The sequence below is a fragment of the Marmota marmota genome, unplaced genomic scaffold (genome assembly GCF_001458135.2).
Source record: "Marmota marmota marmota unplaced genomic scaffold, marMar, whole genome shotgun sequence".
Lineage (NCBI taxonomy): Eukaryota > Metazoa > Chordata > Mammalia > Rodentia > Sciuridae > Marmota > Marmota marmota.
The window spans coordinates 213081-225077 of NW_025999990.1; the positions used below are offsets into that span (position 1 = coordinate 213081).

Genomic DNA, 11997 nt, shown 5'->3' on the forward strand with positions numbered 1-11997 from the left:
ATATACATTATATATATATATATTTTAAAGTTGTCAATGGACTTTATTTATTTATACATGGTGTTGAGAATCAAACCCAGTGCCTCAGACATGCCAGGCAAGCTCTCTACCACTGAGCCACAACCCCAGCCCAATTATTTATTTTTTAGTTGTAGATGGACATATTTATTTATTTATTTATCTGGTACTGAGGATTGAATTCAGTGCCTCACACATGCTAGGCAAGTACTCAGCCCCAGCCCGCACTCGTACGTTCTTACCAAACAATAATATTGACTGCACTATCTTCTGGGGCAACTTTCTCCAATTTGTCCTGGCATTTGGGGTTGACTCTGTTCTGCACTCAATTCCATTAGTAAATCCCATCATCCACTTCAGAGAAATTGACCAGGAAGCCCATAAATTCTACCCTGGGCAAAAAAGGCAACTACCGCTACATTTTCACTATATCCCAATGAGACAGCCCTGTCCAGCCTGGTGCTGGACAAAATATATAACATTCACAAAATATATAACTTTAACCCTCCAAAGCTAACAAACTCTTCTACTCAAAAGTATGTTTTGCTTATTTATTTATCTACTATTTATGTTTGTGATGCTGGTGATTAAACCTGGGAATTCATGCATACCTGTGCTTTACCACTAAGCTATATCCCCAGCCCAGGTTGTCATCTTTTATAAAATAATTTCCTATATATGAATTGTGTGTGTGTGTGTGTGTGTGTGTGTGTGGATTAAACCTTGGACCTTGCATGCTAGGGAAGCACTCTTCCTTGGAATGATGTCCTTAACCTTTGACTTTTAAAAAGTTTTACATTTTATTTTTAAATTGACAATCTGTACACATGGTATATAATTCAAAGGTCTAAAAGGGAACATAATGAAAACTAAGTCTTCCTCTCTCATCTTCCCAGTTACCCAACTGCTCTCCCTAAAAGGCAACCAGTATTTTCAGTTTCAGGGTGTGCAATATATATAATTCACAGCTTTCAAGTACCTTCCCTTATTTAACTTGCTCTAATTAATACTACTGTCATGGAATAAGAACAAGTCTAATTGAAATGACTATCCTCAGAGCAAGCAATAAATATCAAAAAAATACAAGCTAGTACAAGTCTCTAACACTAGCTCTGGGAGAGGCTGAGGCAAGAGGATCACTTGAGCCCAGGAGTTTGAGACCAGCCTGGGCTACTGGTGAGACCCAGTCTCAAAAATTTTTTTTGAATAAATAAAAAACTAACTAAAATACTTTGAGAATGAGAAGTTATGACAAAGCATGATAAAAAACAAACCAAAAGAAACTCACTCAAAATAGAATCATTGTAATTCTATACCCAATATTTAAAGTATATATATGCTTGTAGCACTATGTCTATGCTGCCCCACGAAAGTGGAGTGCTGCAATCTTCCATAAACCAGCTAATGCCAGCCTCACTTGCTGTACACCTGGTCATTCCAGACTGGTCAACTTGATTTCTAAACATCTATGGCTATCCGGAAAAATCCCAGCAAGGTTGTTAAGCCATAACAACTATAATTCAGGTAATTCAATGTGTCAGAAATTGTTTAATACAATTGATTCTTTAAAAAATATGACTAATTATATAACCCAAAGGATGCTTTGACCACCTACTAATGTTGAATTTGAGACATTATCATCTATAAGCTGAAGCACCAATCTGTAAGCCAACTATTTAATTTTATGGTCCTTAAAAGATCTCCATCTCTCTCATTTACATATATACACACATCACACACTGCTAATCATTTTTCTGTTTTTCTTTTCCACTAGATTTGCAAGCCCTTTGAAATATATATATTTGAAATATATATATATATATATATATATATATATATACACACACACACATACACACACACACACCTTTATGGACATCATTCCAAGGTAGAGTGCTTCCCTAGCATGCAAGGTCCAAGGTTTAATCCCCACCCCCCCACACACACAATTCACATACCTTTATTTTACTTTATTTTTATGTAGTGCTGAGGATCCATCGAACCCAGGAGCTCATATGTGCTAAGTGCTCTACCGCTGAACCACAACCCCAGCCTCTGAAAATGGGCTTTTTAATGTTCATTATCATGAGTCTATAGCCAAAATGGCACATGTTTGTTCAGTGAATGAATTAATGATGACATTGATGTATTAATCATGATCCCTTGGACAGACTGTACATCTTATTTATAAATCCCTTATTTCAATGTGAATAAAACATTTTCAAATTGTTTGTGTGTCACAATGTCAAGAATAAAGTTACAAGTTAAAAGAGATATTATGAAGAATATATATATTTTTTATTTTCTGAAATAGGGTTTTGCTATGTTGTCCATGTTGTATAAGCTGGCCTTGAACTCAGGTTTCTCCTGCCTCCATCTCCCATTGGGCTGACAGTACAAGTGTAAGCCACTGTGCCCAGTTCATAAGGTATCTTCAAAATGTATTCACTTACACAGGCTCATGAGAATAAGGTAGGAGGTTCATAAGTTTGAGACCAGCCTCAGCAACTCAGCAAAACCCTCAGCAATTTAATAAGACCCTATCTCAAAATTAAAAAAAACAAAAAAGAAGAAGAAAGGACTGGAGATATAATTCAGTGGTAAAGCATCCCAGGCTCAATCCCCAGTACTATCCCTGCCCCACAAAAAAAGTATTCACTTAAAAGATTTGTGAAAATTAGCAACTTAGAGGAAAAAATGAACAGAATATGAACGGATCCATCAATAACTTGAAAATGTAAATATAACATATGAGAAATGCACAATCTCATTCCTGATTCAACTGATTCAAAAAAATACCATTTTTCACATGTCATTTTGACAAATGTCAACAAACTTCCTAACACACTATATAACAAGGTGAGGAAACCTGCAGTGCTGGGAATGAAAGCTGGTTAAAACCTCCATAGGTTCAATTCCCAGCACTGCAAAAACAACCACCCCAAAACAAAAACCAACCAACCATCCAACAACAACAACAACAAAAGAAACTTTAATAGGACAATCTGGCAATCAAAATGGGAAGGCATATCCTTGGGCTGGGATGTAGCTCAGTGGAAAAGTACCCTGGGGTTCGATCCCTAGTATGAGGGCGGGGGCGGGTGGTGGGGAGCAGAAACTATTTATGTATTAATAAGAAATTATCTTAGGGGGCTGGGGTTGTGGCTCAGTGGTAGACAGCTTGCCTAGCACATGCGGGGCCCTGGGTTCCATTCTCAGCACCACATATAAATAAATAAAATAAAGGTATTGTGTCCAACTACAACTAAAAAATAAATATTAAAAAAAGAAAATATCTTAGAAAGTATTAAGAGAGATAAGTAAGGAACCTAATAGTACATAGCATCCTACCATGTATGTAAAAGGTGGAAACAGAGTAACTATGTATAGACTTGTGAGATATATATATCCTGTTCATTTCTGAAAGGAACACAAGACACTGATAAAAACTCCAGCCCCCTCCCCCAACTGGCAGGAGAACTGGAAAGCTGTGTACAGAAGTCAGAGAAGACTGTTAACAGACACTTTCGAATTTTGAACTAAGAGAATATTACCCCTTTCAAACAAATCCAAAGGCTGATTCTTATTGCTTAGAAATAATGCCCAATATCTTGAAAAGGAACTTTTCAATAAGGGTAAAATTGTGATTATTAAAATATACTATGCCGGGTATAGTGGCTCGTGCCTATAATTCCAGAGACTCAGGAGGCTGAGGCAGGAGGATCACAAATTTGAGACCAATGTTGGCAACTTATTGAGACCTTGTCTCAAAAAATAAAATAAAGGGCTGGGAATGTAGCACAGAGGTAGAGCAATCCTAGGTTCAGAAAAAAATTATTATTCACATATACGTAAATATTTATGATAATGGCACCTCACAGAATCCTCTCAGCAAATTATGAGGTAGAAATTATAATTATTATTCCAGTTTTACACATGAAGAAACAAAGGGCTAGGGCTGTAGCTCAGTGGTAGAGTGCTCACCTCACATGTGGAAGGCACTGGGTTCGGTCCTCAGCACCACATAAAAATAAAATAAAGATATTGTGTCCATCTACAACTAAAAAAAAAAAAAGAAAATAAACAGAAGCATGGAAGGGTTCAAAAACTTGCTACAGCCAGGTGTGTACATGCCTGTAATTCCAGAAAGCTGAGGTGGAGGATTTGGAGTTCAAAGCAACCTCAGCAACTTAGTGAGGCCCTAAGCAACTTACCAAGACCCCGCCTCAAAATCAAATATAAAAATGTTTAGGAATGTGGCTCGGTGGTTAAGTACCCCTGATTCAATCCTCGGTACAAAAAAAAAAAATTGCCTACTGTCACACAGCTAGTAAAGTATGGAATAAGAACACTCTAACATTACAAATATTTGACATCTGAAAACAAGATGAGAAGAATAAAAAAAAGAATAGCAAATAATTTAAAAGACAAATGATGTGTTGGACATGGTAGTGCACACCTGAGGATTGCAAGTTCATGGACAGCCTCAGCAACTTAGCAAGGCTGTGTCTCAAACTAAAAAAATTTTAAAAAGGTCTTTTAGCTCAGTGTGTGCTTGGCATTCTATGGCCTAACCCAAAGCCTTGGGTTTAATCCTCAGTACAGCTAAAGGAAAAACAAATTAGGAAAATTACTTTCATATAAAAAATTAAATTTTAAGGAAAACCAGCTATGTTCACTTATATAAACTTCCATTTACAAAATTAAAAGGAGTTATAGCTCAGAGTCATTTTTTTTTTTTTTTTTTTTTTTTAGTATTAGGAAAAATTGGAAGTCTTCTGGTGAACTCATTGTAATAGCTTTACTTTCACAAATGGATGTTGCTACTATGTAGATAAACAGACACAAGAGAAAAGTATATAACAAATCTAGAGAAAGCAAAACATGAAGTAGACTTTCTTCTCACCATTTTTCTTTTTGATGGCAATGATGGCTCATTTATCTGGAACAAAAAGTGAAAAATGATTTTTCAAAGGTGTGTTAAGTTACTTTACAAATATTTTCATCCACTTGCATTTACAGCCTAATTTCAAGTATACAGAGATTGATCCTCTACTTAATGGATGTTCCTCTTACTCATGCGCCTAGATTTTTATGGATCAGTAGATCCATAAAAATACCTGGAGGGGATAAGATTATGTAGCATCCCTATTTAAAATTATTTTCATTTAATAGTAGCAAAAAGTGTTAAAGTATGTTCTGTTAGCTTCATTATACCCTGAAATAAACTGATGTTTTCCTGTCTTCTTAAAGACAGATATAAGCAATAGGGGCTGGGGTTATAGCTCAGCAGTAGAGTTGAGCTATAACCCCAGCCATCAGAGGATGGATAATTGTAGTTCCCTGTCAATCAGGAGCATAGAGAAGACTTGGACATAAGGGGATTGTGGAGACTATTAGGTAAATTGCTTGAATTACCTTGACATTTTATTTATTCCTGGCTACCATTACCTTGAATGATCAAAGAGCTAACATGTTTATCATATAAAATTAATAGAAAAATTCAAGAATACTAACATTTTCTAACCTTTAGGAAGTTATAACAATACACAAATAGGTACAGCCTTCAACAACAGAGTTAACTCAGGTCTAATCAAGTGTTATGAAAAATCTTATAGAAACAAATGTTTGTTGAGAAAGGCAAAATAAAGTATCATGCTAATAATGATAATCATTAATGCAGAACTTTGAAATGTTAAAATTTAATAACTTATTAAACTAGCATAAAATTATGTAGAAGAGTCTCACTATCTGGATTTCACACTGATTAAAATTTTAAATTCTTTATTTGTACAGAGAGATGTAAATTTAAGAAATATGCTTAGAGTGCCAAAATAAATTTTTAGAAATGATTTGAATCTAAGTAGGATTCTAGAAAGATGAATGTCTTCTGTAATAATAAATTATGAATCACACTGAAACTTTGAGGTTCTTTATATAACACGTAGGTTCTTATTATAAAACTATTTACAATTGTTCTATATTAAATTTACAAAAGATTAAAAACAAAATACATGTCAATGTGTGTTATTATGAGGACAGGATTTAATTTTTATTTATACCATGTACAATTATATACTATCTAGGAAGTTTTGGGAAAAATAGGAAAGGAAAAATTCATAATACAGTTAATTTAAAATTAAGAAAAATTTTAAGGTAAATATTGATATTTTCAGTGGCACAGAAAAATCTATTGCTCATATCTCTTTTTTTAACGATATTTTTTAAGATGACACAGTATCTTTACTTATTTTATTTATTTTTATGTAGTGCTGAGGATTGAACCCAGAGCCTCACGTGTGCAAGGCAAGCGCTCCACCGCTGAGCTATAACCCCAACCCCTATTGCTTATATCTCTTAAGAAGATAGGAAAACATCAGTTTATTTCAGGGTATAATGAAGCTAGCAGAATATACTTTAACACTTTTGCTACTATTAAACTAAAATAATTTTAAATAGGGATGCTACATAATCTTATCCCCTCCAGGTATTATTATTTTTCTCATCATTCTCATTATTTTTATCTCAGTGTTCTCATTACATTTAATTAGTTAAATTCAAGAAATAAAAACAAGCATAGAGCTTTTAATTTTAATAGTTTAACCCACAGTAAGAATGAATTATTAAAACCAATAGGAAAGTTTTCAGGGCATATTCATTAGAATTCAACCTCTCAATATTTTTTTAAAAATGTGGTTTTCCATATTCTTATTTGGCATTATTTAACTCATTGGAAGAAATTAATTATAACACTTCAATGGGGACTGGGGATGTGGCTCAAGCGGTAGCGCGCTCGCCTGGCATGCGTGCGGCCCGGGTTCGATCCTCAGCACCACATACAAACAAAGATGTTGTGTCCGCCAAATACTAAAAAATAAATATTAAAAAAAAAATTTAAAAAAAAAAAAAAAAAAAAAAAAAAAAAAAAACACTTCAATGAATACTTTTCTCCTGCAACTGAAAAAAATTACGCATTTTTATTTATTGATTTTTGCAATACTAGGGATTGAACCCAGGGATGCTCTACCACTGAGCTACATCCACAGCCCTTTTTATTTTGAGACCGGGTCCCTAGGATTATAGGCACGTGCCACTGTTCCTGGCTAAATTTTACCATATCAAAGAATCAAAATTGTTTTCAAACTAGGTGTAGAGACTCAAGCCTATAACCCTAGGAACTCAGAATTCTGAGGCAGGAAGATCGAGAATTCAAGGCCAGTCTCTGCAATTTAGTGAGACACTGTCTCAAAAAATGAAAAGGACTGGAAATGTAACTCAGTGGCAAAGCGCCTCTGGGCTCAATACCCAGTATCAAAAAAAAAAAAAAAAAAAAAAATTCTCAAAGTTATTTTAATGATGAGACACTTATTGTACAGGTATGTTATTTTTCTTTACTGAAATTCAGTAGTTGTTCAGTAGCTGTTTTTTTCTTTAGCATCACACTGCCATAATAACACAGATGACAAACTTTCTATTACACATCTGGTGTCTACTTGCAACAACAAGCAACTCCAGAATGGCTTATCTCAGTCAAAGCAAGTCAGACGTCAGACACTGAGGTAGGATTTTCCAACCTCAGATACATGAATACATATATATGTAGGGGTGGGGGTTGGGGGGGGGAGAAAGAGAGAGAAAGAGAGAGGTAGGTAGGTGGATGTTGATAAAAGCCTTCTGTTCCAACTATCATGTATTTTTAACAAGGGAGCAAATTAAAGAAAACAAAATAAAACAAAACAATAAGAAATGAGGGATTGTAAAATCACTTACCTCCTGCTGTTCCATATATTCCCTGTGTCTCCGAGCTGCCTCATGCCTCCAGAGCTTTAGGCAAACCAAAGCACTGATAAGATAGACAATCATGGTGACAAAAAGGAAGATCATTGCTGCTATTTGTCCTCCTTCTACTCGGCAGAACACTGCATTTATTGGAGTATTAAATAATGGATAGTAGCAAAGTCCACCTCGGTTGGTATCATTCACATAGACTATGGCTGCCGCCATGTACAAGATAAACAAGGCAACATTAATTCCAAATTCAGTTAGGGGCCACCAATTAGAGTCCAAAAGAATAGTTCGGTAATACATGGACATGCCAAGAACCAGAACAATAATGGTAGCAATCCAAGCTAATCCAGCAACCACCAGTACAAAAGGGGTCTTGGGGCCACTGTAGTAATAGCCCCCATACATACTGCCCAGGCCACCAACGCCTCCCATGCCATACGGCTGTGAATATCCAAACAAGTTATACCACTCGCTGTCCTTGTGAATGTAAGCTGTGACACATGCGAAGACTCCGGCCCCCAGAAGCAGCTCCACCACACCCAGAATTCTCAGCAGACCTGCCCAAGACTTCATGTAGGAATACCTCAGGTTGTACTCCTCCACCTTCTCACTGTATGTTCGAGCTGTCTGTGTGTGTCGGTCCAGAGATGCATAGGGATCCTGGGGAAACATCCCATCAGACTCTTTTGGGGAATTAAAAGTGCCTTCTGACCCTCCAGAAGGATCTTTGTAGGAGCTGGGGGGAGAACGGTGGTTGCATCTTGATGGAGAGGCAGGAGGTGAACATTTCACGCCATCGGAGATGTATCTGATATCAGACACTGACTTATCCCATTCTGGGTCCTTTTTCTTTCCCCTGAAGAAGTTCTTCCAGGAGTCAGGGACAAAGCGTCTTACGGGCTTGAGGTCTGGTGCAATGGCTGGTTCCTCAGTGTCACTTGAGTAGAAGTCTGGGCCGAATGGTGGCTGTAATGGGAGAGGGGGAGGTGGCAAAGGATCAGCGCTTACAGCCAGCTCACTGTCGTGAAGAGTCTGGAGGGTTCTTATGGTGCCATCTTGATGAGGCAAGTCCCCTGGGACCTCATTGTAGCCCCTCTCCCGAATCCTGGATCTTCCATCATTTGACGACATTTGTGACTTTCACACCTGAGACCAAAGATTATAGTTTTTACTTATGCTTAGTTATTTATTCTTTCCATGATGCTGATTTTATTTACTTTGTAGCAAAATGTATTCAGGAGACCAACACAATTATATCTAATTATTATGACATATAAAAATAAAAAATAAGCATGTATATTTTAGGTATATGTAACAATTAGATAACTCAAGAATACCAAGTTACTACTTTATGCTATTTTAAGTACAATCAAAATTTTAACTATTAACTCTGAATTTTACATAATGAAATATTTAGCCAAGCATGGTGGCACATATATGTGTGTGTGTGTGTGTGTGTGTGTCTAATTTATCTAAAAACCCTATAAACAGTAAAATATAAAAAACAAAAATGAAAAACTTTAACACTGCATAATGCTAACACAATCCCAAGCAGAGTCCTTCCTTCAGACATCTAAAGCAAAATATTTAAGAGTCTAAGCATACCAAAGTTTGATGGGTCAGCAATATAATCATTTTCATTAACTCACACCTGCTTTGGAATGTCCAAAGAGAAGCAGTCTGTTAAAACACAGCTCTTTCCTTCCTAAAACAAGGAAGTCATTTAGAAGACTTGTCCCCTCTAAAACAGTAACACTTGATACTAGATTTCATTTTATATTATTGTGGTACTGAGGATTGAACCCGGGGTGCTTTGCCACCAAGCAAAGTTCCCAGCTCTTTTTCTTTTTTTGAGACAGGGTCTTGCTAAATTGCCCGGGGGGTCTTGAACTTGCAGTACTCCTGCCTCAGCCTCGAGAGTAACTGGGATGACAGGCGAGTGCTACCATGCCCTGCTTGATACTAGATTTTAAAGGTTCTTAGAGGTAAAAATTGCCAAAGGTTAAAGTTCCCAGAGGTACAAAATAGCAGCATCAGTGACTAGGAATATCATTCTTTCTAGAACAATTATCTATAGGTGATTTGCTGTCACGTAAGAAAAACTTACAAAATATTCAATCTAACTGAAAAAGTACTTTTACCAAGTCTGTTGATTTCTTTCATGAAATCAATGACCAGGACACATACACAAAAAGAAGGAAACCATTTGTTAAAGTAACTACTAGGTTTAAGGTACATTGAATTTCTCCCTTGAATTGTTTCTAAATATTTCTTGAAGAGTTATTAGACACATGGTATTGTATTTGCACAACGAAGTTCTCAAAATTAAAATGGATAACCACACCTTTAAGATGCTGAAAATTTTAGATATTCCTAGGCTTTGTTTCATTTTACTTTATAAAATGGAGACCTGTTATTCAACAAATATTTACTAAGCACCTGCCATGCATCAGGCATGCTGGTCTATCAGTGAACAAAGTAGGATAAAGTCTTTGCCTGTATGGACACAGAATTCTAATGGGGGGTGACAGGTGATAAATAAATAAAATATGTAGTATGCTAAGGAAACAAGTTTAAAAGGGGGGCCAGGAGTGCACTGTGGACAGTGTTATGGTTTTAAATGGAGTGGCCTGGGAAGTTTTCATAGAGAGTATGATAGTTCAATACAGAACTAAAGGTAAAGGAGGAAGCTAGGCAGGTATCAAGAAGAGTGCTCCTGGGCAGATAAAATGACTACTGCAAAAACCCTTTAGCAGGAACACCTAACAAGTTTAAGAACTATGAAGGCAGGGAGGCCAGCATGGCAGCAGCAGAGTGAGAGGGTGTGGAGTAGAACTGAGTCCATCTCATCACGTAGGGCCCTGAAAACCACTGGAACAGACTTTGGCTTTACTGGGAATGAGATGAGAAGTCATTGGAGAATTCTAAGTAGAAGAGTGACTCGATCTGATTTGTTTTAACAAGATCACCTGGATGATGTGTTCAGAGAATACACCAGAAAGTAAACTGGGAGACCAGCTAGAAAGCCACTGAAATAATCCAATGGACCATGTTGGATGGAGTCTGAGAAAATGTAAAATATTAGGTTCAGGGAATTAAGGTATTATAGGAATTTTCAAACTTAATAAAAAGTGGAAAGAACAGTATTATGAACCTTTGGGTAGACATCAATTAGCTCCAACAATTACCCAGCTATGGCCAATTTTGTTTCATCTATATTCCCCCATCCTATTCCCTCTGTCAGTAGATTACATTGAAACAAATGCCAGACATCCGTTTAACTGCAAATTCTTCATTTTTCCATCTCTGGAGAAGAGCAGGATGAAAACAGTTTCAGATGCTTGTTAGCAATGCAGGGCTGTCAGGGAGGCAGTCTACTCACAGAATTCCAGGACTTCTCTGAGAAGACTCTTTATTGTCTAAAAATATTTAAATTCAAGAAATGCATAGTACTGCTGGGGATGTAATTCGTTGGTAAAGTGCCTGCTAGGCTGTCTAGGTTCCATTCTCAGCACAGCAAAAAAGGAAATGAAATGCACAGTACTTAGTACAGTATTTCTTTTTTTCTCTACTAGTGTAGTTTTTGAAATACATTCCTAAGAAACATACAGTAAAAAACACAAGTAACTTCGGCAAGTTTTACATAATGCCGCTCAATATCTATGATATATATGAACCTACAGGAGCTTAATCTCACTGATCTTCACCTGAGAAAAGTGGCTTATTTGAGTCAGACCACTTTATCAATGCTTAAATTAAAAGCAACAATTTTAAATTTGAATTGTAGAAAAGCAAAATATCTTATCTTATAAAAGGGAAAAGTCAGCGGTATTTTCTCTCATGTTAAATATCTGGATACACCTAATGCCTTCAGGGTGTGAGAGTCCTCAGCTCGCCTAGGAGGAGCCGGTCTTTGTTTAATTCGGGACCAGGACCCTGACTCCATCAGTTCTGCTGGAACCTTAGGCAAGTCACAGCGGTGGTGAAGAGAAATGGTTCCCTCGGCGAAGTGTCAAGGGAATCACGCCAGGTTACTTTTACATTCCCAGAATCACCGCTTTTTCCTGGCTTTCAAATTTTGCTGGGCCCAAGAAAAGGATCGATTTCAGGTATTTCTGGGCCTCGTGGGGATGGGGGAGCAGGGGAGGCCCCTGCGGGACTGCCAGGGACAGAGCATCCCCCCCCCCCCCC

General features: G+C 36.9%; 1 protein-coding gene across 3 annotated transcripts in view; it reads right to left on the bottom strand.

Annotated features, from left to right (window-relative positions):
• Marveld2 (MARVEL domain containing 2) overlaps window positions 1-11997 on the bottom strand; it is a 25227-nt gene that overhangs the window by 12885 nt on the left and 345 nt on the right. For 2 of the 3 annotated variants that reach the window (XM_015482266.2, XM_015482267.2), the window contains exons 2-3: window positions 7789-8952; window positions 4925-4960 (exon numbers count right to left, since the gene is read on the bottom strand). In XM_015482266.2, the coding sequence (XP_015337752.1) occupies window positions 4925-4960; window positions 7789-8937 (1185 nt within the window). In that variant the 5' untranslated portion in view covers window positions 8938-8952. The remainder of the gene's footprint in view (window positions 1-4924; window positions 4961-7788; window positions 8953-11997) is intronic. The other variant, XM_015482268.2, reaches the window with a different exon arrangement.